This window comes from Thermobia domestica, chromosome 5 (assembly GCF_964235325.1).
Source record: "Thermobia domestica chromosome 5, izTheDome1.hap1.1, whole genome shotgun sequence".
Classification (NCBI taxonomy): Eukaryota; Metazoa; Arthropoda; class Insecta; order Zygentoma; family Lepismatidae; genus Thermobia; species Thermobia domestica.
This window is the reverse complement of record NC_137458.1, coordinates 289,318,679-289,345,774: the sequence shown is the minus strand read 5'-3', so window position 1 is coordinate 289,345,774 and position 27,096 is coordinate 289,318,679. Positions and strand designations below refer to the sequence as shown.

Sequence of the window (27,096 nt, the reverse complement as noted above, 5' to 3'; positions counted from 1 at the left end):
CCTTGTTCCACTTTTTCTTCTGAATCCAAACTGGTTCTCCGATAACCGTTTATCGATTTTCCATTCTATTCGCTGTGCGGTAATTTTGCACAATGAAGTTATGGCATAATAAAGATTTGAGAAAAAATAACCCAAATAATGGTAAAATTTTAAGGTAAATTCAAATAACTTCAAACCTATTATTTAAATAATCTACAAACATTTTAGTGATATTATACACACTATACAGGCTGCTGAAAGATGTGATCACGGTGAGAACTGCTAAACTAAATTCTTTTTAATAATTTTCATGTCATTCTCTCGTCCTGGTCTGATTATTTGACGATAATTTTGTTTTATTCACTATTATTATTCTATGGTTTTTATGCTTAAAATATTTTGACATGAGAAATCTGTTATATTAATTTGGAAACCGTTCGGAATATTCTTTACGAAACTATTAAAAAGTTACTTTTTATTGTTACAGCAGTGTTACAGGCACGGTGGCTCAGTGGTAGAGCGCCTACCTCCAGTGCGTAGAGTCCTGGTTCGATCCCCGGCTAGAGGTCTGCACGGACTCGGGCCTACAAAGCATATATCACTTCGGGCCCGGGCCGGGCTCGGGCCGTGAATTTTTAAATATACAACTATATTTCTCGGGCCTTTTCGGGCCTAACTTTGTAAATACACTGTACAACGATATATATTGCACCATTCTTTCTGGAAAACTTTTAAAGCACAACTTCAAACTTAAACCTCTAATTGCTGTAAATAAAAATACAATTTTAGGTTAATTATTAAGTTTCTGTATTTCGGGCTTATTTCGTTCTCATTTGATTATCACACGAGGTTAGGCTTGGGCCTAAATGCTAAAACATATTTCGGATTCGGCTCGGGCATCACATTTTACCCAGAAAGGGTTCAGGCTAAATATTCCGGCCCGTACAGACCTCTATCCCCAGCTAAGTAAATTTGTGGCGGACATCGTGCCCGTGAGTTTTCTACGGCACTCCCAATTTCTCATTCTACCAATTTTTCCATCATCATTCCCTTACTTTAACTATCATCTTCCTTAGCATAAAGGCCATAAAAAAAGGCCATAAGCTCAAGCATTTCATCTTATTTTGTTGCAGCACTGTTGAGTTAGTGTCCATATTTTTGTACTTGCGGTTAGAATACTTCTCTTAGGAACTGCTTTCATCAAACGTAACTTGTTTTTCTATATTTTGCTATCGATGGATCAAAGTTATTGCAATGAATCTTCTCAAATAACCAAGCTCCTCCGTGGCTAAGCGGTTAGCGTACGCGCCTGTGGCGTGGGAGGCCCGGGTTCGATTCCCGGCGGGAGCTCATGTGGTTCGGATTCCACGTTAATCAGTAGGTCCACGTCTCATATAGCCTCGCTGCTGAACGGAACGTTAAACTCGAACTCAACTCAATCAACTCTTCTCAAATAACCCTTAAAGTTTGCAACTCTGCTACGTAATAGACTTATATTTTTGTTTATCATTATGCAGTCATCTTATAGAGCGTACTTAATAACATGATGTAGTGTCATTTGGATATTAAAAAGTGCACCCCAAGTTAGCAGAACTGCATTATTGACAGCATTAGTGATAATGCCTTTCGATAGCCCCTATAGGATGATTACTTTTACTAAAATCTCTTATACATTGTTTAACTCGTTCGCTGCCACTTGACGCCATATGACGTCATTCATATCTATTGCTGTGTGTCATTGACGCCATTTGGCTCAGTATAGAAATTCTCTGTAAAATGGCACGCAGGTATTAGAGGTCTGCACGGGTTCGGTTCGAAACCTCGGGCCTATAAAGCATATATCACTTCGGGCCGGGCCGGGCTGGGCAAGTAAATTTTATACATCCATATTTCTCGTGTCTAACTTTGTAAATATACTATACAACAATATTTATTAGATTGTTCTTTCTGGAGAACTTTTATTAAAGCACAACAGCAAAATTAAACTTGTAATTGCTGTAGATAAAAATACAATTTTGCGTGAATTATAAAGTTTCTGTAATTCTGGCTTATTTCAGGCTCATTTGATTATCACATGAGCTCGGGCCGGACTCGGGCGTAAATGCTAAAACATATTTCGGACTCGGATCGGGCATCACATTACACTGGCCAGGCTGGGTCCAAGCTAAATATTCCGGCCCGTGCAGACCTCTAGTAGGTATACAGCTTTTATACTCTGGTGGTACACAGTGTTGCCTGGCCATTTTCTGTAGTGTGTTTGGTTTCCGCTAAATGTAGCTAGTTCGTTGCAAAAGTGTAGGTGGCACATTGGGTTGCGGTTTCTGAAATCAAGGTGGCAGCGAAAGAGTTAAATTCCTTTGAAGTTACCTTAAAATTTTCTGGGTTCACTTTTGCCAGATATTTATTGTACCATAACGTCATTATTTATGCCCATTAGCAGCTACAACTTTGGGGTATGTTACATGTAAGTAGCAATTTAAAACTATTATCAGATTTTATAAAATCCATTTTATAGTTAAGAATCATTTCTGGTAAGATCTTGGTTCGCATACTAGGAAACCGCTCTTTTAGTTCGAAGATACATAACGCTACAACAACAGAGGCTTCTAAGTGGTGTTGGCTATGACTCGAGACGAGACAAGAAATAAACTTCCCTCGTCTCGTCTCATGAATGTTTGTAGAACTCTCGTCTCGTCTAGATTCTTTCTTGTCGCATCTCGTTTCTCGCAAGTTTTCTCGTTTCATTTTGGTTATGCTCTGATTTTTTCTCAATTTCATCAACAAGTTGTTAGAATCCTTCCGCATTATGAGAGGTTCACGAAGGGTTTGATGTGGCCCTGCATAGCGTAGCTGCTAACGTTTTCGTCTTTGCTGTGAACGGTCTCGGGTTCGATTCCCGGTGGGAACACGCTGTCAAAAAAGTGTAAAAGCTTTCTCAGACCAGCTAGCCTGAGTGAGATTTTCCTGGGTTTTTCCTCATTCACACCAGGCAAATATCGGGAAAGTATCTAACATATGGGTCCTAGGTTGCTTCCTTCCTTCCCAATGCTTTCCTCTTTACATTTTCTCGGGCAGTGTGATTGCCAAGCGTTTTCAACCCTCATTCATGACGGGCTAACAAAGCTCCTTCGTAGCTAACTGATTAGCGTACACTCCCTTGGCGTGGGAGACATTGGTTCAATTTCCAGTGGGAGCTTATATGATTCGAATGCCACGTTAATAAGTAGATCCACGTCTCATAGAGCCACATTAATCAGTAGCTCTACGTCGCTGCTGAATGGGACGTTAAACTCAACTGACGAGCTAACATGGCCATAGATGCCAAAAGCCCAGAAAGCTAATTCCTAATCCCTAATCCCCGAACGAACTGTTTGATATAACATTTAAACAATATTTATTCCTGGAGTATATTGTGAAATAACGTGCGTACCTTTAAAAGGTGATAAATGCTCTTCATTAGTTCGTACGATTCCTTTATCAATTTATAGTTCTTATCAGTGGCATATTTAGGGGGGGGGGCTTCCGGGCTTAAGCCCCCACCGAAATCTTACTTACTATAGTAAAGTATATGAAATATCTTGCAGAATTTTCACATTTTCAGGCAAAGTCCCCGGAAAGTTAGCAAAGCCCCCCGAACGAAATTCGTAAATACGCCACTGATTCTTATACTACGCATGATGTAGCACTTAAACAGTTGAGATCTAAGACTTAGGTGAAGTAGTATTACTCGCCTCGTCTCGAAGTTTAAAAGAATCGTCTCGTTTTCGAGACCATAATCGAGACAGGACGAAAACTTTCTCTATTTGTGGACAACAACACTGTTTCTAAGACGTTTCTTTTCCTCAATGTTGTCAAGTCATTTGATGCGTTGCCAATATACTTTTTTTTTTTTAACTTTGGCCTACTTAAAAGAAGAGATTCAAGATGTCTCACGATACTAGAGACACTTCGGAAAACATTTCAACAAGATACTCTTGAGACTCCCTCTCGTGAACTTCGGTAGAACAACTTTACAACAATGGAATTTGAGCTTCTGAGTTACTGTTAAGGCTCGCAGAGATTATATACGTACAAAGCACAACAGAAGGTGACAAGAATCCATCATGAACAGATAAGGACAACTTGTTGAAACTTAAAGGAAGTTGTATAAAACAGGCATACATTTCAAACCAGTGGATGGGAACAACAGATTAGGATCCATTATCAAAATTCTTGTATTTTATTACTTACAGTTTTTATACTTTTAGAGGCTTACTTCATGTATTTTATACATACAAGTTATATAATAAAATTTAGCTCCTACTCAAGTACTTTTCATGTTTACAATAATCCATAGTATATAAACTGGAGATTTAATAAATTCAGTTTATTTATATCCAGTACCATATAGTGGCGGCGCTAGACTTGTAATAGTAGGGGAGCAAGAGGGCAGGAAAGAAAAATTTTAGGGGAGCGAGACAACCATACTTGTTTTGCTTTGAATATTATTTTTATCGGTTGTACATATTATTATTATTCATCGGTTCTATATAGAAAAATTGGGGGGCAAACGTGGGGCGAGAAAAATATTGGGGTGGCGGTGGCCCCTCCTCTCCCAGCTGTAGCTCCGCCACTGGTACCACAGCAAGCTACTAACAGGTCGAAGTATGCAACAAACACCCTCAATTAACCTCTCCTTTGAGATCAGTTAGATGTACGCAACAGGCCCTATCCAGGGGGTCTAGGGGGCCGCCCCCTAAAGTTTTGCTTCCCCCCCTAAAATTTTCACGGTAGGCTTGCAAATGAACTATAATAAGGTTGAATCAAGCCTCCCTAACTTCAGCCGCCCCCCCCCCTACATTTTTGGGCTGGTACGCAAAGAAAACCTTGACATTCCTTTACCCTAGAGTAGTGTTCAAGGTAACACCATCTTAGCCTAAATTTGACTGGAAAAGTAGTGATTTCAGCAAACCCGACTTTTCGATATCTGAGCACGATCTGTTACCATATTCTGCGAAGGAAGCCATCCAGTACCGGTACAAAAGTTCAGTGTGTGAAAGAGAATATTATGTCCTTACTTAAACATTACGCTCACAACTTAACAAGATACACAACACACCCCTATATCAATGTTAACAAATGTAATTCTTAAACTCGATATCTATGTCTGATGTTTCATTTAAGCCAGAAGGCTATAAATTACCAACATCAGATTGGTAAGGATCGAGTACTTTTAAGGCACTGACTACAATAGTTTTAAGCTTAATCTACACTCCTTATTTAGGCATATCACAATAAATACTGAATGGTCACTTATGCAGATCATACTTATTGCATATAAGCCCCACAAAAATACAAGATACGTATATATATATATATATATATATATATATATATATATATATATATATATATATATATATATATATATATATATATATATATATATATTTAGAAAAAATAAAAATACACAAAAATGCCCGTCAAAATCTGACAACTAACAGCCATACAAGTAATGGATGGCAAACGGAAAACGAATTCCGGCAAACAGTAGCAGTGGGCTCAAATTGTTTTATCAAGCTTGCATAGACGAAATTCAATTGTCCCGGGAAACAGGTGTATTTACGCCTTCTCTACTAGAATACTAGAAGGGAATGAATACGATTATCATATAATGAAACTTTGGTAAACAAGATTCTGGGTTCGATTCCCGGTGTGAAAGCATCAAAGATCTAGACCCCTTTTACAACTACAGGTCTAATTTAATATAGCCTCACCGCTGTCTAAGGACGAGTGTAATTCAATGAAACAATCAAGAAAGAATCGATTCCTGAAATTGCGTCCGTAGCCATTTATTGATATTTCAACAATTATTTTACAAAAAAGTTCCCTTTTCACTGAAGTTTAGCGTCCCTTTCGACACCAGGAGCTTCCTCGTGGCTAAGTGGTTAGCGTACGAACCTTTAACATGGGAAACCGGGTTCGATTCCTGGCGGAAGCTCAAGTGGTTCGGATAACACGTTAAGCTGTAGATTCACATCTTATATAGCCTCGCTGCTGAAAGAGTCTGTAAACTGAAAATCATCATTACTTTTCGGCATGATGGCTATGTAAGACATTTACGGTGGAATCCGTTCAATGCTCTCTCATCGGGAATCAATTAAAGGACTAAGGTTGTCTGCGTGACGGACTGTCTCTTCTCGAAAAGGTCTCGTAAAAATAACGTTTTATCTAAGAAAATGTCTGTTTATTGCAGATCAGACAACAGTTGAAACTGTCTCGTCTCGAAAAGGTGTCGTAAAAATAATGTTTTGTTTCGTAAAATGTATGTGTTTCTTGACTATCAGACAACAGTTGAGACTGACTCGTCTCGAAAAGGTGTCATGAAAGTGATATTTTGTTCCGTGGCTAAACTTTACAAGGCTTGCGTGAGCCAATAGACGAGCGAGGGAAGCAAGAGGTTCCCTCATTCTTGTGCTCAATATTGAAATATGTAAACATGACACTGCAAAATGGTTCTCTTAATGGTTCTCTTATTGAATGGTAAACGAAAATTCTCTGACATGGTGTCTCTACTTGCATAGTATGGAGAAGAATGTTCCACTGTACTTCCTAGTGACGTTGCGACTGTCTAGACTTTCAAATTTGATAGAAAGCAAGTCCCACCACTTATAATAGAATTTCAATATTACCTCAGAGGCTGAACACTGAACGCTTGACTGATGCCTCGTATGAATAGAATGTTTTCTTTAGTCTTCCGGACGATAAATTGGTGGATGGGTTTCCGATAGGATAGATGAAAACTTTTTTGAGGGGCAAATCTCCTCAATCCACTGGTGGACACGTTTCGCGACAGAAGCAAACACAGACATAAAGCTACATAAGTGACAGGGCGCATGGGAACGAACTCCCTTCTCACTTACGCCAGTCTGTTTGTTCAAGCAAGAAAGATCTTCGCCCTCTGGTACGCTAGAAAGAGAAAACTCTATGAAGGAGCATAAAACTTAAGTAATCAAAATGTACGTTTAACCGTCTAGCCCCAATGTTTGTGCTGAAAGATATGACAATGAGCAGGAGAAAATAGTAATCTAAACTTGGTCCATTTGACAATAATGCACATAATTACGTTAGAACACCTAAAAAGAAACAAGTGGCATCACTGAAAGAGATGAAAAAAGTACGTTCCACGTGTTAGTGTTGTAGACTAAAGAGACGGATGATTATAAAATTGAATGATTATGGAAGCATTGGTAGAATGAGAAGCTGGGAGGAAATGGGAGGTCCTTTAAAAAACTAAGACACACAAAATCACATGGCGTCTTCAGTGGCGTATTTAGGATTTTGTTTCCGGGGAGGGGCTATTCACAATACGGAGAAGCAGGGGGTAGGTAATTGCCCACCTGAGTTTCAGAATTAAATATATTTTAATTTATGCATAAATTAAAGTTTTAATGGCAAGAATTGCAGACTGGTGAATGTTATGTGGTATCATACACATAAAAATTCAGCAGTGAATCTAACCTTTTATTCTAATTTTAGAAGAAAAAGAAAGCATCCTCTTGGCCTACCTAATTTCCCGGTCTATTTATTCCCCTCTGGTCATTTTCTTTAATTCAAACATTTACCTTACTTTATAACTAAACGATGTAAATATTCCTTTGCTATAGTAATTAATCCGTGCAAGTTGGTGTGGGACATCAGTTTCACTTATCAGCTCTTCTTAGTTTTGGTGTTACTGACGGCTGCTGACTTAATCACAACTAACAACGGCCGAAAGTATGATAGGAGAAACGAAAGAAAGTAACAACTAAGAAAAACAAACTGCAGAGTAGAATGAACGAAAGAAAGAAAAATAACTCAGTTCTTACCTGGAATGAAACTTGATAAATAACAGTATTATTTCTGAACAAAGAACATAATAAAATTCTTAGTCAATCAAATTCTTAGAAACTATAAGAAGTAATATTGCTGTACGTGGAATGCGAAAAGTAACAAATTTATTTCGGGGAGATTTGAGCCCGATAGCGCCCTAAATACACCACTGCCTGTTATTGAACCAAGGACCCCTTACATTAGATATGAGAGTTTTACCACTGATACACATTAATCTCCACCACTAAATGGCTAATAATAATGACAACTAGGAAATGTTTCCCGATTTAAAAATAAAACACCCTCTAGTACAAATAGTATGTGAATACAGAGGTTGTGGGTCACTGTTAGGAAAATGCATATAAAAATAAATACAATCGGCTAGTTAGCATTTTGCTACATATACAGTGCATTAGTAAATAAATAAAAAGATATTCTAGTAAAATCGAAACTATCAATTATTATCATTAGCATCAAATGACACACTTTTAAATACAAAAAAGTCTGTTTTCTCGAAAATTACGCATGAAAATGTCACCCAGCATGTTATCTTGGTCAGTTAAGTGTGATATATATAATATACAGGGTATTCAATAAAGAACGGAACTTTTGAAATGGTAGCCATTTTTGTTCTAGTAAGTTGGCGGCACTGAATGAATGTTACACGATCTTCATCTGTTGTCTTTATGGGATGTTAATTAAATTTAAGAGTTAATGAACATTTTAGGCTGTATAGCATTAACGATACTACGTAGATCGTCTTACTACTCTCATAATGAATAGTTTAACGACGGTATATTTCACTATCAATTTCACTTTAATAATTGTTATGGTTCTCGTTCAAGGATAAGCTTTTAGGCTTACAACGAAATTCGTTTTTTCATCAATTTTTCTCGAATGACGGTTCTACACTTATGGATATCGATTTTTCAGATCAGTAAGTTGTATAGATTGGTAGATGTCTCGTCTTTGGATTAGTTTTTTAATTTCGTTAATCGCTTATATTAACCCTACAATGCATGATTTTTTATTTTCTGCGAAAAAATAATTTTGCAAGTGAAAACAAAAATGAGTAACGGAAGAAGCGGTACGCTTAATTGTGTCATCCATGCGGAAACTATGGAATTATAACTAGCTTCGAACGTTCTCAATCTTGGTTCAACATGCATTAGCAACTACATACCGTTATGTAAGAAAGCACAGATTATTTACCACTATGACCCATATCTGTCTCACCATGCATTGTAGGGTTAATATCATATCTACACTCTGCAATTAGTTAACATTTAAATTTTAAGCTTTAACCTGAAGCTGACGTTTGACAGAATTCTTCCGTATATTTTACCTTAATTGTTCTTCTAAACAGCAGTTAAAAAAATCCTTCTTTCCAAAAATTTTACTAAGTTTAAACATGACTCGCGCTTATTTGTAGGTTTTCGAGGTCGCGATTTCCAGATTTCCAGATCTATAAAGAATGTAGAAAAAACAGCTATATTTTTTTTTTAGACAGGAGGTTTCTCATCTACTGTACATTTACATGCATATAGTGTGTATGTGTAGGGGTCGCGATGCCTCAGTAGTAGAGCGTTCACCTTTGGTGCATTGGGTCCTTTTTTCAATCCCAGCTCGCGCCAAGTGAGCTTCGTGGTGGACAAACACCGGGTGAAGGGGTTTCCTCCGACTTTCATCATTTCACCATTTCAGTCATTTCTCATTATTACAGTCTCTTTTAGCCTAGCAGGTATAATCGTAAGACGTAAAACTTAAAAGATTTCATTTCACTTTTGTGTATGTGTAGGTATAGAAATTTTGCAAAACAAACCAATTTATTTTATAAAATATCCCCTCCTAAATAACTGAGTAAGGCAAAAAGAGAAATGGGCTCTGAGAGGTAAACACCCGTACTTAAAACTGCTTGGTTTTTCACTTTTTCACGAAAAACCCTGACTTTTCTGGCACTTTCACAAATTCTCCCACTTAACTAGATTTTCCAGGTTGGTGAGAAGCCCGTAAACTCAAATTGTGCTGGGCAATGTCTCAAAAACCAAACATGTGAATAGCATTTTAAATGTTTACTAAGCAAATGAACGTTTACCTAATATGCCAAAGTTTGCTTAAGATCGGATAAGTTATGCAGATTGCACACATACGATAGCACTCGAAAGTTTGTTCTGATCTAGGTGCTAGTTAAAAAAAAGTAATTTACCACAAACATACAAAAACCAATTTGATACAATGAATGAAATAGTCGAGTGAAGACAGTGGGAGGAAATGGGAGAATCCCGAGACAATCAACAACCCAGACAGTGTTTCTCCACCACGAGTTCACCTGACATGAGCTGGGATCGAACGAGGGACTCCACACACGTAAAGCGTAATAAGAGCGCTCTACCACTGAGCCACCACATACGAAAGGGAACCCAAAAGAAACCGAATTAAAAGCGCGCGGCCATTCCTAGGCGTAGTAGAGAGCAGGACTGTAGCCAGCCAAAAAATGTAGGGGGGCCCGGCTGAAGTTAGGGGGAGCCGATGCAACCATACTATAGTTCATCACCTTGCCAGTCTACCGTGAACATTTTAGGGGGGGTAGACCCCCCTGGATATGGGCCTGGTAGAGAGGCGTATCGCTAGGTGAGTCTAGTAAAGTCCAAATCATTTGCCGAAGGGGCGTATGTGTAGGAGGTTAATGCGAGCTTGTGTTGTTTATATCAACTGTTCTCGTTTGCTGCCTGCGAAATCGTTATAGCAGATTTAAACGAACAAAGAATGTGTTTAAAATATTGCTTTCTACTTGAAAAATCGGCAACGAAAACTTACCAAATACTTCAATAGGCTTTTAAGAAGGATGCTTTGAATCACACACGAGTTTTTGAGTGGTTTGGGTACTTTAAACGTGGTGAGATGAGTATTGAAGATCATGCTCGATCTTGACACCCCTCATCATCTCAAAACGACGAAAACATTGAAAAAAAGTCCACCGAAAAGTCAAGGAGGATCTTCGTTTTACGATCGACCAAGTTTCCGAACACACAGGAATGAGTTGGAGATCGTCACAGCGGATTTGGACTGAGGATTTAAAAGTTGCGGCTAAGTTTGTTCCTCGTTTGTTCACACTGAATAAAATAATAATAATAATAATAAAGCCATTCATCTGATTTGATCCAGGACATGAAAAATCAGATTGAAAGTAATCCAAACATTTTGACAAATTATTTTCTGTTTCCGGTAACGAAAAAAAAAATTAAAAGGAATGCGCTTTGATGATCTGGAGGCTTTAGAAAGAGCTTCGCAATGGACACTGGACGATATCAAAGTTGAAGAGTACCAGAGATGATTCAAATAGTGGGAATACTTTTTAGAACAAAAGTGCGGTTTCTTTTGGGTCCCCTCTCATACATGTCTTGAATTTAAGTTATAATTACTGGCATACATTAATTATACTAATGGCATTTTATACTTGAGGTTCAAGGTAAATTGGAAATCGAACTATACAACGAATTTACTACAGTATTATAAATATTTTTATAAAAAGGCCTTGTGTCCATCTTAAACATAAATTAAACATAAGTTTCTTACAAGGCTGTCTATACTCTTTATTATAAATTAACGAGAAATGTTACAGTTTCGGAAGTATATCACTTCCTTCTTCAGACTACTACTCGAACTGAAATCATAGATAACGTAACATAATTTGTTATCTCTACCAATCAAGAATCATTTTTTCATTTTTCATTAAAATTCAAAATATATGTCCATTGTTGTGACAATTTTAAACTCTTAACAGAAATAATACATTGTTAATTAATCTTTATATTTGTTTTAACATATATTAACTAAATTAAATACTAATTAACTATCTAAATATTGAAATTTTCTACCTAATATTGAATACTGAATTTTCTACCTGAATATTGATTACTAATTAACTACGTGAATATTGAAAAACATATAAATAAAATTATAAAAAAGAAAAAAGGTGGTGATAAATTAATATTGTTCTGTAGTTATGTGGATGATTGTTTTGGAGTATGGAAAGGAACCAGAAGGCAATTGGAGAAATTTATTGGAGAATTGAATGATGAAAGAAAAGGTATCATGTTAGAGAAGGAAATAGAAAAAGAAGGTGTAATAAATTTCTTAGATATCAAAGTAAAGAGAACAAAGGAAGGAAATTTTATAACATCGTGGTTTCAAAAAGAATGTGCATCAGAAGTTTACTGCAATAAAAGAAGTGATGTCGATGAAGGAACAAAAATTAATTTCATTAGGAATATGGAAGAGATCAAAATTATAAATACGAAGGAAGATCAAAAGGAGAAAGATATAGAAAGACTATGGGAACAATTGAAAGACAATGGTTACAGTGATAAGGTCAAGAAAAAGAGCAAGAAGAGAAGGAAGAAAACTGAGAAAGAAGAAGAGAAAAAAGAGCACAAGAAGAAAAGATGGCATGGTATTGAAAGTGCAGGGGTGATATCAGAGAAGATAAGAAGAATTCTTAAGAGAGAAGGTATTAAGACGTACAGGCAAGGAGGAATGAAGATAATAGATATCATCAAGAAAAAGAAGATGAGAACGTCAGCGGAATTATGTAAGAAAGGAGTGATATATGAAGTACCGTGTGGGATGTGTGATAAGGTGTATATAGGAGAAACCAAGAAGAGAATGCAAGAACGTTTAAAACAGCATAAAGATTATGTAAGATTGAAGAGAGACACGAATGCCATTTACAAGCACGTAGATGAAACAGGCCACGAAGTAAACTGGGAAGGAGCGAAAATATTGGAATATGAAGGGAGACAACTGGTTAGGAAGTGGAAAGAAGCGAAGAGGATAAAAGAAGTGTACGTTAAAGCTATGAACTTGAATAGTGGTTTGAGTATTAATGAAGAATGGGAGGACATTTTGAAAAGGGAAGAAAGAAGAAAGAAGAAAAGTAGAATATAAGGACAATATAGGGTTAAATTTTATTTATATGTTTCTCAATATTCACGTAGTTAATTAGTAATCAATATTCAGGTAGAAAATTCAGTATTCAATATTAGGTAGAAAATTTCAATATTTAGATAGTTAATTAGTATTTAATTTAGTTAATATATGTTAAAAGAAATATAAAGATTAATTAACAATGTACTATTTCTGTTAAGGACTTAAAATTGTCACAGCAATGGACAAATATTTTGAATTTTAATGAAAAATGAAAAAATGATTCTTGATTGGTAGAGATAACAAATTATGTTACGTTATCTATGATTTCAGTTGGAATAGTAGTCTGAAGAAGGAAGTGATATACTTGCGAAACTGTAACATTTCTCGTTAATTTATAATAAAGAATATAGACAGCCTTGTAAGAAAGTTATGTTTAATTTATGTACAGTATTATGTTTTCAATCCATTTAGCAACCGGCAAGTAAACATAGGGATACAAACGTTACACAAATAAGGCACCAAACTCATACATCTAGTCGCCATAGTGACCAGTACAGGAAATGAACGTGTTCAAAGGTCAACATCGTTAGAAAACTATTATTACGCAATTAATCCAAAACAAGTAAGCTTCATTGCACAGTGTGAAACTACAGTACGCTTACAAACCATGCGAATTGTATACTCAAACTTGAAGTAGTACAGCTATGACTACTAGTTGCGATAGAACTAAAAGATCAAAGATAGAATCTATCTCTCGGACGCTGAATCTATATCAAAGAGTCGTTAGTTGCTATGTCACAGTGTTTTTGTTCTATGAAGATAAATATTAAAACCGGAAATCGTTAATTCGAACAACTTCCTGATTGGATAGATGAAAGAAGACGACGAGAGAAGATAGAAACCACAGCTTGGGAAGCTGAGCCAATTGAAAAAAAAAACTCCATTCGGATCTCTTGCCCTTTTTGGTATACCGAAATAAGTATTGAAACCGGAAATAGTAGTAAATGTGAACCATTTTCGGTATTGGCAGAGTGTTGCGGGTTGTGATGGTATATTCTCTTCAGACCCTGAATCGTTTGCACAGTGGAGGCCGCGGTGGCTCAGTGGTAGAGTGTTCACCTCTGGTGCTTGGGATCCCGGGTTCGATCCCAGACCCCGCCAAGTGGACTTTGTGGTGGACAAACACCATGTGCGTGGGTTTTCTAGGGGTTCTCCCGTTTCCTCCCACTTTATTCATTTCATTCATTATCACCGTCTCCTTTAGCCTAACCGGCATAACCGTGGGACAAAGATTTCTTTTCATTTTCGTTTGCACAGGACTGCTCATTGCTATCTAATACCATTTCCTTCTATGACAATAAATGTTCAATACTACATATTGGCAATAAATTGTTTAATACAATATTGGACCTCACGCCCCAAAGCTTGAACTCCTGCCCGACCCCCCACCTCCCCAAAAAAATCTGGGTCTTGAAGGAACACTAGTCTCAGTCATTGATTGTTGATCCTGATACTTACTAGATTGAAGTTGTATTTTGATAACGATTTTATACATTTTGATGATCTGGATGACCATACTTACAGATAGGGATGGTTTCAAAGCATATTTTCCCCAGGGGGAGGAGGATTTCAGTATACTGGGACCAAAAAGCTGTATTATGAAACTACTGGAAATCCACATTGATCATGACAGAATATATGGTCCCAGAGGAGGGGGATAATCGCTCTCGAGCCACCTCAAAAATCATTACTGCTTACAGAGCTTAGATGAGCGTCATCTTGCAGTCTTTGAGGCTAGCATATTTAGTAAATATGTTCCTCATAAAATGAAAATTCTCACTATATTTATCACTAGATATATATCTAATTGGGACATATACTCACCTAGTGCGTATGTAAATTGTTGTTCAACAGCTGATTGAAGGATTCTACGAAATTTGCTTGGCGTGTTGTGGTTTTCAGACTTCACAAGATGTCGAGCGGCCGCCTGCATTAACCTTTGTAGCTCATCAAACGCTTGTGACCAGTCTTCAACTGTGCTCTCACAAGAGTCCGCTGGCCCAGTGTCCCTACGAAAAGGAAAGAAGAAAAAAATCATTATTTCCAGAAAACTCTTATCGCACTGTCTATGTAACAAGATAACAGGATGAACTTACAAATTTAGAAATAGTACCAATAATTTTGGCTGCACTGAGAAACAAAACGTGTTTGGAACATGCAGTGGTGTATTTAGGGGGTAGCTATGGGGCTCAAGTCCCCCGAAATAAATTTGTTATATGCAAAACTTCATTAAAATTTGTCGACACCCAAAAGAAAAGGTATCAGTGCTTTATCAGGGGCGCATATATATTCTAGGGGGCTCAATCCCCACTTGAACATGTCTGAATTCAACACTGGCTGATAATGAGGTTTTCGGGTTCATTTAGTTACAGTGCGTCATCTTCAATTTCAAATTTTAATTTGCTCAGACTTTTATGTTATTTCTGTACCACCAAGAAAGAAATGTTACACCATTTAAATTAACAAAAGAGAGAGCAAAGAAAAATTTGGGCCGTCATGGTCACCAATTATGAGACATCACGTGAGTCACTTAAGTAACAGTTTTTATCTGGATCATCCAGATTTGAGTATCGCTTCTCTAATTCGGGCCGACAGTGTTACTACTTTATCCATTTTATGGCATCATCTAATCATTGTCAGATATTGATTAGCTAGAAAAGATTAGATTTAGCTATTAGCTCTAGTTTGGGCCAATTCTATACCTTTAATTGCCAATTGCTATCTATTTGTTCTTACTAATGGTATATTTATCTATTAAAATTTGTATTAGAAAAGCATGAATTGAAACGAAATGTACCTTGCTATTTTTCTAATCTTTCTGCCTGCAGTATCCACAACCATATACAGCTCACAGATGACGAGAAGAACCCTAAAACAGGCGTTACGGGGAAAGGTCAACGACACGGTCAAGTCCATTTATCGGGTTTTGAGGTGTGGTCTATACTTAGATGACGTCTGCTACTCCGGGTAAAGTTATATGTGTGCTATTACGTAGTGTCATTTGAAACCCCCGTGCGAAAAGTGGGCGAGCCCATACCTACGTCACACTACTTCTACTACGGTTCTTCTCGTCATCTGTGAGCTGACCTATAGGTCATAGTGTTACAGCAACTCGAAACCGGAAAACTTGCGGCTTGCGGAATTGTGGTTTACCCCTTGTTTTCGAATAGTCAATTTACATATGATTTGTTCCAGGTATATTTTGAAATTGTGCCAGTGGTGCATCCACGAGTGGAGTCCAGCGAGTCCGGACCCCCCGAAAACTTACTTTATCAATGAAACAATATTTGTTTAACAGGGAAATAATTGATGTAGCATGAAAATTTGATCTTACACTTCATTTGTACTCTTTCTCTTATAAAAACAATCTAATTTTATCATTTTTTCCCCGAAAATATTGATAGAAGTATTTTAGAATTACTTATTATCTTTACGAGTTCAGAATAATATCCGTTCAATATTACATAGACGTACAGGCTTGTAGTATCGAACCATTTCCCCCAAAGCTTGAACCCCTGTCAACAAAAATTTCTGGCTGCGCACCTGCCTTGTGCTATATACTTTTAGTACTGTACTAGGTCAATAATGCTACCAAAACATGGCCAGAGTTACCCCAAGAACTGAAAATGAAGAAACGGTTTCAAGGGATTTTAGTACTTTTGATCAATGTAGAAGCAGAAAGCACTATATTATAAATATTTCAGGTGAGAACCAGTTAAAATGATTGATTTGAAATCGAAATCTTTGAGTTTTACGTCCCACGGTTAAACCGGTTAGGCTAAAGGAGACGGTGATGATGAGTAATGAATGAAAGGGTGGAATGAAGAAAGTGGGAGGAAACGGGAGAACCCCGACAAAACCCACGCACACGGTGTTTGTCCACCACAAAGTTCACTTGACGGGGGCAATGTTTGATTTGAGAACTTCACAAAGAATATGACCGTATTTTTTTTTAACAATAAATGGAGGATTTGCACTCCACTCCAATAAATGGACACCCGAGAGTGAGAGGAGACACAAAAATTGAAACTTCATTTTTCATGTTGTGTACATTATGAAAACCAAGCTCCTTCACTTAGTGTGCACTGCTATTAGTGGCGGATTCAGAGGGGTCGATCGGGGCGATCGCCCCCCCCCCCAGAAGAGGACTTTAAAAAAAATCTTTTATATATTAATAAATCCCATCCCAGAGTTTGTAGCTCTTAAAAGTAGCTCTAAGTAGCAGTATTACAACCCACCGTCCCCCTCCAGAAGTCCGTCCTGGATCCGCCCCTGACTGCTATTTGCTTTAATAATGATTTGAGTAATTAATCTTATTCTCAAAATAAAGAAAGGATGAGATTCCATTAGTTTCTGTACCGAAAAGAATTGTTAGCTAAATTGGGCAATTTTTCTTAGACCTGATCCTAATCCGCAATGTTGTCAATAAAGATTGATTTTAAGATGACATTTATAGCTAAGTTGCATGTACACTCATGTCCAAAATTATTGTCGCATGTCTATAAATATGTTGTTGTAGGAATATAATTTGATGACGAATTCTCCCGGTATTTCTTAAATGTTCATATTAGGGATGGCCAGAACCGGTTCCTGGTGGAACCGGTTTTCGGGTCTGAACGGATCCGGTTCTAGAGGATCCGGTTCCGGAACCGGTTTTTCGGATCCAGGTCTGGAACCGGTTCTTCGGATCTAGGTCTGGAACCGGTTCTTCGGATCCAGGTCTGGAACCGGTTCCGCTGGAACCGAAACTTTGTGACCATCCCTACGCTAAACCCGAGCTGCTGGCAAGCTGTGAACAGTATGCTAGATGAAATGGTGGAAGCGACAGGCAGGCGCCCAGGCGGTGGCAGCTTGTCTCATTTGGCTAAATAAACTGGGTAACTGGCAAACTCATTGGCTAAACAGGCAAACTGGCCAACTCATTTGGCTAAACATCCACTGGTGGACCAAATTTTTTTGGGGGGGCACAAGCGGGTCTGGGCGGGGAAGGCACAAGCGCATGGTCCTCCTTGCATTATTTTTGAAGGTGAACTTTATGCCTCTTTACGGGTCTTTAAGGGCTTTCGGATCCAGGTCTGGAACCGGTTCCTAAGATCCGGTTCTGGAACCGGGTTTTCAGATCCAGATCTGGAACCGGTTCCTAAGATCTGGTTCTGGAACCGGGTTTTCAGATCCAGATCTGGAACCGGTTCTTAAGATCCGGTTCTGGAACCGGGTTTTCGGATCCAGATATGGAACCGGTTCCTAAGATCAGGTTCTGGAACCGGGTTTTCGGATCCAGATATGGAACCGGTTCCTAAGATCCGGTTCTGGAACCGGGTTTTCGGATCCAGGTCCGGAACCGGTTCTGAAAACCGGATCTCCGAGAACCGGTTCCGCCGGAACCGAAACTTTGTGGCCATCCCTAGTTCATATGTGTATAATCGGCGGTGACAAATTTCATGTCAAAGGAGCAGTAAATAAGAACAATAAAACGTAAATAAAACTTTAATGTCCATTTAGCAACATATCGTTTTACTCATTCTAATTTTCGTTTTTATAATTCTTTTCCTATGAAATTTACCACAAATATACATTTCTTAATGATACACATAGTAACAGTATTAAAAGTACCCTGCAAAATCATTATCAAATTATATTCTTACAAGAAGACAGTTATAGATATGCGACAATCATTTTGGACATGTACATTGCAGATAAACACTGAGTAGGGCTCTTGTAATATATGAGTTATAAAAGGTCGTTTTTAAAAAAAGAAACTTCTTTCTTTATGAGACTCAGAGAGGGAAGAAGAAACAATAAACGAGCAAATGCTCATAATGCAAATAAAAAACTATTTCACAGTCAATCAATGTATAGCTATGGGTTTTTTCTTCCCTTCTGATGATGAGGTAAATACGGGTTCAATCACTATTATTGGCATTCCATCAACAAGGCTCTTCAAATTGCTGAAGTGGTCCCTCTGGGAAGCGACCACCACACAAAACCACTTGGAAACCAAGTTGAACATTTTGAGTACATACGCATGTGAATATCTCCCTCTATATACCTCAGAGCATCCCATATATGTATACATGTACTTAGTGATCGTTTATTTGGAGTGTGCCTGCATGTGCAAATAGTGGTCGTACACTCACTCACTCTCTGTGCCTCTTTCTATGGGACAAGGACTGTTATTGTCTCTTGGATTGCCGTTGAGTAAGTGTTTGCAAACGCAGAAGACCATTCATTTTGTCATTCGAAAAAAGAAATCCGTTTGCAGAAGACTCACTCGGCCATGAACAGGATTACCAGATCTCAAATACCACTACGAGTATTGCAATAACCCTGGTAAGAGAAAAACGAGGATTGTTTCAGATGAAGAACAACTGTTATTTAATTGTGTTCTCTGAGTCGATAACAATTCCTAAGAGGTATCCATAGAAGATAAAACGACTACTATAATATTCAAATGCTGTTCATGTTTAATCGATCAGCAAAATAGCAGTCGTTTCAGGCTCACATATTAACATGTTATATAACTTCTACTCTAGGGGCCTCATTCCATATCAGTCTTGGCAAAATTAACGGATTGGAACGCAACGCAAAAGGAACAACAAACGGTGCTATGCGGATTATTGCAAAATTTTGCGTTGCGTCGACGCAAACTGCTAAGGAATGAGGCCCAAAATCTCTATGGGGCCTATGCAGAGTCGTCCTGACTCGTGATTAGTGCCATACTAAAGAGTTGGACTAACAGATGCTTCTTGCAGTAGTCAGGCCTTTAATATTACGCTAATCATTCGTCAAAATGACTCTCCTTAAGGCGGTATGAGTCTTATGCAGAGTCGTTTTGACGTACGATTATCGCTATACTAACGGTTTGACAAACGCAATCCTATAAAAAATGTATTCAGTATCTCTGATTAGCACTTAATAGTTGACTAAGTTAATCGCATTACACTAATTAATTTAGAGCAAGGGGTAGCCTGTTTAGCCACAATAAACGTACATTATGAGAATAAAATGGTAATGAATTAGTGATGAGCGCAACAGTCCTGGTATTGCAGTTTTTGCAAGAGTCTTGCATGCAACACCAAGACCAAGACCAGGAATCCCGATGCAAGACCAAGACCAGGAATCCCGATGCAAGACCAAGACTCTTGCTCAAGATTCTTGAACAAGTACTTTTACACTTCATTTTTTTATATAATGTAAAAAGGGAGGGGAAAAATCATTACATCTTTCACTTGAATTTCTTGGCATCAGTAAAAATGCTGCTGGAGTGCTCCCAGTAGTTTATGCAATCCGTTTGAGTCGATCCGCCCTGTAGCATATAGTTACAATATGTTGTTTTCGGAAACGGTTGTTCGCGTTTCCTCTAGTTATTACCCTTTCCAAGCCACACAGATGTCATCTTGCGCCATGTGAGCTTTTTTGGTGAACAAATACCATCTGCGTGGGTTTTCTGGGGTTTTCCGTTTCCTCCTACTTTCTTCATTCAACCATTTTAGTCATTTCTCATCATCACCATCTTCCTTAGCCTTGGTGCATAACGTGGGACGGTAAACTAGATATTTCATTTCAAAGCATATTAGTGGTGTTCTTCTTTCAAAACTAAAGAGAAATTTAGTATTGAACATCGGTAATTCCGTACACCATAGGTGCTGACTACATGGGTATAGCCTTGGCTCCGAGGAATAAGCATCCGTTGGAAATTTTTAATGTGTACTCATAAAATTAATATCGAAATAACATTTTCATGACATGGACAAAAACTTAAGTGCATGTGACCGCAAGTTTGATTTCATGGGGGATGCTTATAAGTTGAATAATCGTTTATCAATATAACTTTTAGCCTCCTTAGGTATACGGCACATCGAGGATTGAGCGATATAACATTATACAACAATAAATAATCCATATTCACAAGTGAGAATGATTTTGTGCAGTTATTTCAAATAACTTGAAGTTTAATGCCGCTATTTTGTATTTCTAATATAGGTCAAAAGTATTTATACAAAAAAGTAACCAAGAAAGTTCTGTCGCTTTTTGTGGGGGTCTGTGTTCCATTGGCCCTCACACCGTGAGCTGAATGCGAATGGAGATAAGCAAAGATCAGTTGTTGGTTGGGTATATCCAACATACTTCTTGGTTGTAGCAGTTCAGTTACACCGTAAACGTCCGTAAGGATACAGTGAACATGGGACCTCTACAGAGAGTCATAGGGGCGTGTATGCTTAACGAGTTCAAACTAGGGTCAAACACCGCTGCAGCGGGACGGAACATATGCCAGGTCTTTGGTGAGAGTGTCATGAGTACGCGGACAGTGCAGCGGAGGTCTAACAAATTAAGGGACAGTGACGAAACACTCGAAGACACAACACATGCCGGAAGACCAACACATGCACAAAATGAATATTTTTAGGCGGCAATTGAGGCGAACAGTGGCCAGACATATGAGGAACTGGGACTACAATTCAGTGTGAGTAGAGAAACCATTCGGCAGCACCTCCATCAACTTGGGAAACACTACAAGTTGGGTCGATGGGTCCCACATGATTTGACTCCGAACTAGAAGGCAACGTGAGCAGACATCTGTGTTTCTTTGCTGTCTCGTCTGATGAAGGAGCTATTTGTGGATAGGATGACATGGGATGAGAAGTGGGTCCTGTAGGAAGCTCCACGGCGCCATTATCATTGGTTAGCTTCCAATGAACCGGTTATAAAAACCCAAACCGGCACTGCACCAGAAGAAGGTCCTCTTGTGTCTTTGGTGGATTGTTCGTGGCATCGTACATCGGGAACTGCTACCAGCTGGTCAAAGCATCAGTGCAACTGTGTACTGTCAGCAGTTGATCCGTGTTATAGAAAAACTTAAAACCCTGGAGCCAGTACTTTTGAATCGCAAATGGTCCACCTGTTACAGGACAGCGCTAAGCCCCACGTTCCTAGGATGACCGGGACACTATTCTACGCCTTGGATGGGAAACACCAGTGCACCACCATAATCCTCGGACATTGCACCGTAAGATTATCACCTGTTCCCTTCCTTGGACAATCATCTTAGAGGACGCCAGTTCAAATCCCTAGTAGAAGTACAAAATGCACTTGATACTTTCTTCGTTTCACGGCCCGCCAAGTTCTATCGCGATGGAATCCATGGACTTCTAAAACGTTGGCAGAAGATCGTGGATGCTGAAGTGGACTATTTTTGATCTTCCAGGTACGCCTTCGGTGACATATCGATGTTCGAAGATGGTGGGTAGAAAAGTGACAGAACTTTCTTGGTCACCTTTATTAACTGAGTTTACACAAAAGACATAGACAGTTAAGTCGTTTTCAATTTTCACTCAAATTACTCTAAAATATTAAGAGGTTTGATTATAATAATTCAATTTGTAAGCCGAACAACGTTGCAAGCGACAATTTCTGTCACATTGAGATATTAACAGAACAACGGCACTGTGATAGAAGTTCCAATTCTATGTAACATCATTTGATATAAAGGCATAGTTTGAAACCGAGAAAGTAAATTTAAAGCATATTCTTAATCTACATATATATATTTTTTTGATTTCTGTAAACTTGGATTGTTGTTACTTGCAACGTTGTTCGGCGGACCCACTCAAGTATTATTTAATATTTTTCTCTCTCTTGTTTGGTCAATATTGCTGAACATGTCATCAGCATCATAGCTATTCTGCCATTATTGACAGGTCACTTGCTGCAACTGAGGAGCTTCGATGTACGGTGATCATCAGCTGGTCTCTTCGTCTTGACTCAACTACAGTCTCTTTCGCTCCCTCCCTCTATTTCTTTCCACCATACACACTAGCATGTTCCTCATAATACATTTCGTCCTCAGCAATATTCCAACCAGTTCCTCTTCGTCCTCTTAATTACATCTAAAAGTCTTCTTTTCTTCCCTACTGCTACTATTTTTAACACCATCTCATTCGTTTTCCGTTCAATACAACTAATTCTCTCTTTTTCTTCCTCCATGTCCACGTTTCGAAAGCCTGCAATTATTTTTTTTTTATCGCTTTTACGTAATGTCTATGTTTCTGCTCTATAGAATACAAATTGGAATCAGTAAAACAAAATCTCAACATTTAATTCGCAGTTTGTTCAATACAAAGATTAGCTAATCGTGGTTGAAAAGCTAAATATTTGACACCTTTAGAGTGTAAAAATAATTTTGCAATTCATTGTATTCCAGTAATCTGTGCTGACTTGATTTTTTTTTCATGTGTCTCAGGGATAGTCTCCCCAGTTTGGGAACCAGTTGGGTGTTCGATCTGTTAAAAATATAAAAAAGATTACGAAACGTTGTGATTAGTAGTAGTAAAGCGTAGGCACTTATTAAAAAAAATAATGGTCATCGCCTATTTTGTACACTATCATCATACTTACACGAAGGTAAAGTATTACATTTAGATATATACATTGTATTTCCGTTACTATTGGTACATTGTAGAATTTATTGTCCCTTATATCTAGAGTAAAGTTTACCTATGAAAAGTATAAGATTTCTTAAAAGCAAGACTTAACAAGACTCTTGCAAGTAAGACCAAGACCAAGACAAAGACTGGGTGTGCAAGACCAAGACCACCCTGGTCTTGGTCTTGAACTTGCATTTGATCATCACTATTATTAATTACCTGTCTTTCCATTCACATCATCGGGTGAGTTAACTATGAAGCAGCTATTAAGCCTAGTCCCTTACAATAGCAGAACTGTTTTTTTCTTTCTTTTAAGTCTGAAGGAAGTATACAATTGGTCGATAAATTATCTTCCATTATAATTACAACATAATCCTTCTATTTAATTGACTTCTACTTATCCCTCCTGTCAACTTATCCCTCAGAAACAAATAATATTATAATTATAATTGAATTTCGGAGCTATTTTTAAGTTGTCAAACCACAAATAACACATTTCGAATTTCGTATTTCATATATTTTTTCTTTTTACAGACTATGCACGCGCACGTCTAGATTTCCCTAGTTACCACGTTTATTTTTCTCACGCGATGTATTGAGGTTATATTAGTTAATCACACCCAAATCAACTGATTAGCTGGACTCCAAGCAAACTCTGAATACCAAAAGGTACACTTTCCTTAGTACAGAACTGAAACGATACTAACTAATCGCGTGACTAACGTTTGATTAATGGATTCTCTTTGAATATCATCCTATATCTCTTACAAGCACACCTCGTACGCCCTATTTGGCCAATGGTTGGGATGATTGGAATTTGGTTACTGCAATAATAAAGTTGAAACATATGTTGGCAAACGTAGAATAAAGTATATGTTGTACAACCAGCAATATGCCGTCATTTATCCAACGATTTTGAATTCGAACTGCTATTCGGGATTTGTCTTCTTTGGTAGACGTTATGTTGATTGGTAAATGGTGGACCAAACTTCGTTCTTGGCAAGTTTTTCATATTTCTACTGTCGGGCATACTGGTTATGCCGCTAGGGTCGATCTTTTCCAATAAGTCAGCGTGTACCAAATCCTCTTCAGAAAGATATTGGGTACTTCATTTGTACTTTTATTCTGCATACATGCAACGGCGGATTGTGAGAAAGAAATGGATTATTACTAGTAGTATATATCACTGATAAAAGTATGTGTATCACCCATAGAATAAGACACAATTTAATAGATTCAATCTGTTGGTTAAAAGTGTTTTTTTTAACAGTTAGGGAATTACAGAGTCGTTTTGACGCATGATTAGTGCCATACTAAAGAGTTCGACTAACATGGCCCTTACGCAGAGTCGGTTTGAGGTCTGATTAACATCTTACTACGAGTTTGACTAACGGATGGTTATCAAAATTGTATACACAGTCTCTGATTAGGACGTAGTATTGGACGAAGTTAATCACATGTGACTAATTAATCTAGAAAAAGAGACTAATCTTTTAGCCACGGTTTAGCGTGCGACCCAACCTTTCGTATTTCGTAATTCATGTATATTCATTTTTACAGACTACGCATGCGCTCATCTACTTTTCCGTAGTTGCCACATTTATATTACTCACCGATGCATTGGGGCTCTATAAGTTAATCATACCCAAATCATCATGTTAGTTCTACTCAAAGTAGACTCTGAATACCAAAAAGTGCATCATCCTTAGTAAAGATTTAGTATCCTTACTAACTAGTCTGTGACTAACTTTCGATTAACGAATTCTCTCTGAATACTGCCCACATATGTCTCCTGCAGTAGTCAGGCCTTTAGTATGACGCTAATTATACGTCAAAACGTCTCGGTATAAGGCCCAAACAATCTATATAAATAAAAATGAAAGTGGTTATGTTTGTAACTTCATAACTCCTGAACCACCCAACCCATCCCGATCAAATTTTCAACATAGATGAGGTTCGGTTCTAGGATGGTTTTTATCTTTTCAATTTGACGTGGAACTTAGGGAAGGGGGAAGGGTGATACATGAAAATGATCGAAAATGACGGATATTAGTGTAGAATTTAAAAAAATAGTATTCGAGGTCTCTGAGATGAACAGTGACACTTCCGATGCCGCATAAATCTAAATTCAGTTCCGCAAATGGGGGGAGGGAGTTGGAGGAGGAGATATATCAGAGTTCCTACTGATCTGGAGAAATCTATTTCCCTGACTTCCCACTGGCCCTTTCTGACTTTTGCCAGGAAATTCCCTGACTTTCATGACACGTATCAGATGACGCTGACAAATTAGAAATAAATAACGGTGAATATTTATATAGGAGAGCATTTATTCCATAGAGACAAATTATAATCAATTTCTCACAGGTACATTCCACTTACCACCATAGAAATCTCAGCAACGTTCCATACTGTGATCAGTAATGATTGGCTAAGCTGTAATTGGTGTCCAATTCGTATAAAAATATATTTTATAGAATTTTCCTGATTTTCCCTGATTTTCCCTCAGTTTCCCTGGTCTGCATCATTTTCCCTGATTTCTCTGACGAGTGGGAATTCTGTATATAATAATGATCGAAAACGACCGATATCAGAGCGCATCAATAATAGTAAAAAGTGCCTGACATACAGAACATAGTAGTATTTTTTCTTATTTTAACCCTGCGAAGCGGGTGATTCATGATAGTACATAAATAAATAAAGAATCTGTTGAAGGAGGATGAAAACAATAAATTATTGTTAGTAACGGACAACAAATTTTCATCATCATTACAGGCCGGTAGCCAGCCCAAAAATGTAGGGGGGGGGGCGGCTGAAGTTAGGGGGGCGATCCAACCATTTATAGTTCATCACCATATTATAGTGCATTTGCAAGGCTACCGTGAAAATTTTAGGGGGACCAGCGAAAATTTAGGGGGGGCGGCCCCCTAGGCTCCCCTGGATACCGGTCTGCATAATTATCGTAAGTATTCTGCCATTATTGGCAGGTCAGTTCCTGCCCCTGAGAAGCTTCCATGGTCCACGATCTTCAGCTAACCTCTTCGTCTTCACGTACCTTTTTTTTTTTTTGTTTTAACACTGCCCTGCCCATCAAGCAGTGGCGTATGGAAGGAGGCCTAGAGGGGACCCGGCCCCCCAAAGGATTCCGACAATGTATTTTGGTACTTTGATGTTTGTAATTTTTTCTCGAAACAAACTACAATTGCCTTTCATGTACTATATTTCGAAACAAAAAGTATCACTAAAGATAAGCTGTATTCGTCAACGTCGTCTTTATTATTGAAAAATGTTGGCAATTTGGACGGTAAGAAATCGAGTTTTTCAAGAATCCCTGCTATTCAAAGGGAAGAAAGGAAAGAGTGAAAAGTGCCTATTATATTGTGACCTTGAAGTTTATTATTTAAATATTCTACTGTTTGACATAACAATGACCACATTCCAGTGCAGCTAGGGCATTGGCACTGTTCAGCCATTATATTAGACGTAGATTCGATATCTAAGGACATATTTAAGGCTTAGGACCTCTCTTACATAAACTTGTATTGAAGGCAGTAATGAATTATGTGCAACAATTGAATTGTTGTTTGACCTTGAGCGCTAATCTCACGACCATTAATCCGATTATAGCGAAGTTGCTAACGTTGTGATGTGAGAATTGATTCCGCTGATATGTTATATGTTACTAACAAGATAAAATCGTATCAATATGTTACACTATTGGACCACTGAAAGCAAATTTCTTATCGGAGATTTGGCAATAGCGCGCCATGGTCTCATTGGCTCGTGCCAAAAGTCAATTTCGATGCCGCGTACTTTAGTGTCGCAATCTTTTCACTCAAATTTATCAGATATTTTG

The 27,096-nt window shown here is 38.0% G+C and overlaps 1 protein-coding gene across 2 annotated transcripts in view; it reads right to left on the bottom strand.

Moving 5' to 3' along the window:
• The window catches only part of LOC145686678 (NACHT domain- and WD repeat-containing protein 1), a 1,466,154-nt gene that overhangs the window by 252,597 nt on the left and 1,186,461 nt on the right, over positions 1-27,096 (bottom strand). For both annotated transcript variants that reach the window (XM_081760197.1, XM_081760198.1), the window contains one exon: positions 14,644-14,828. In XM_081760197.1, coding sequence (XP_081616323.1) covers positions 14,644-14,828 — 185 coding nt within the window. The remainder of the gene's footprint in view (positions 1-14,643; positions 14,829-27,096) is intronic.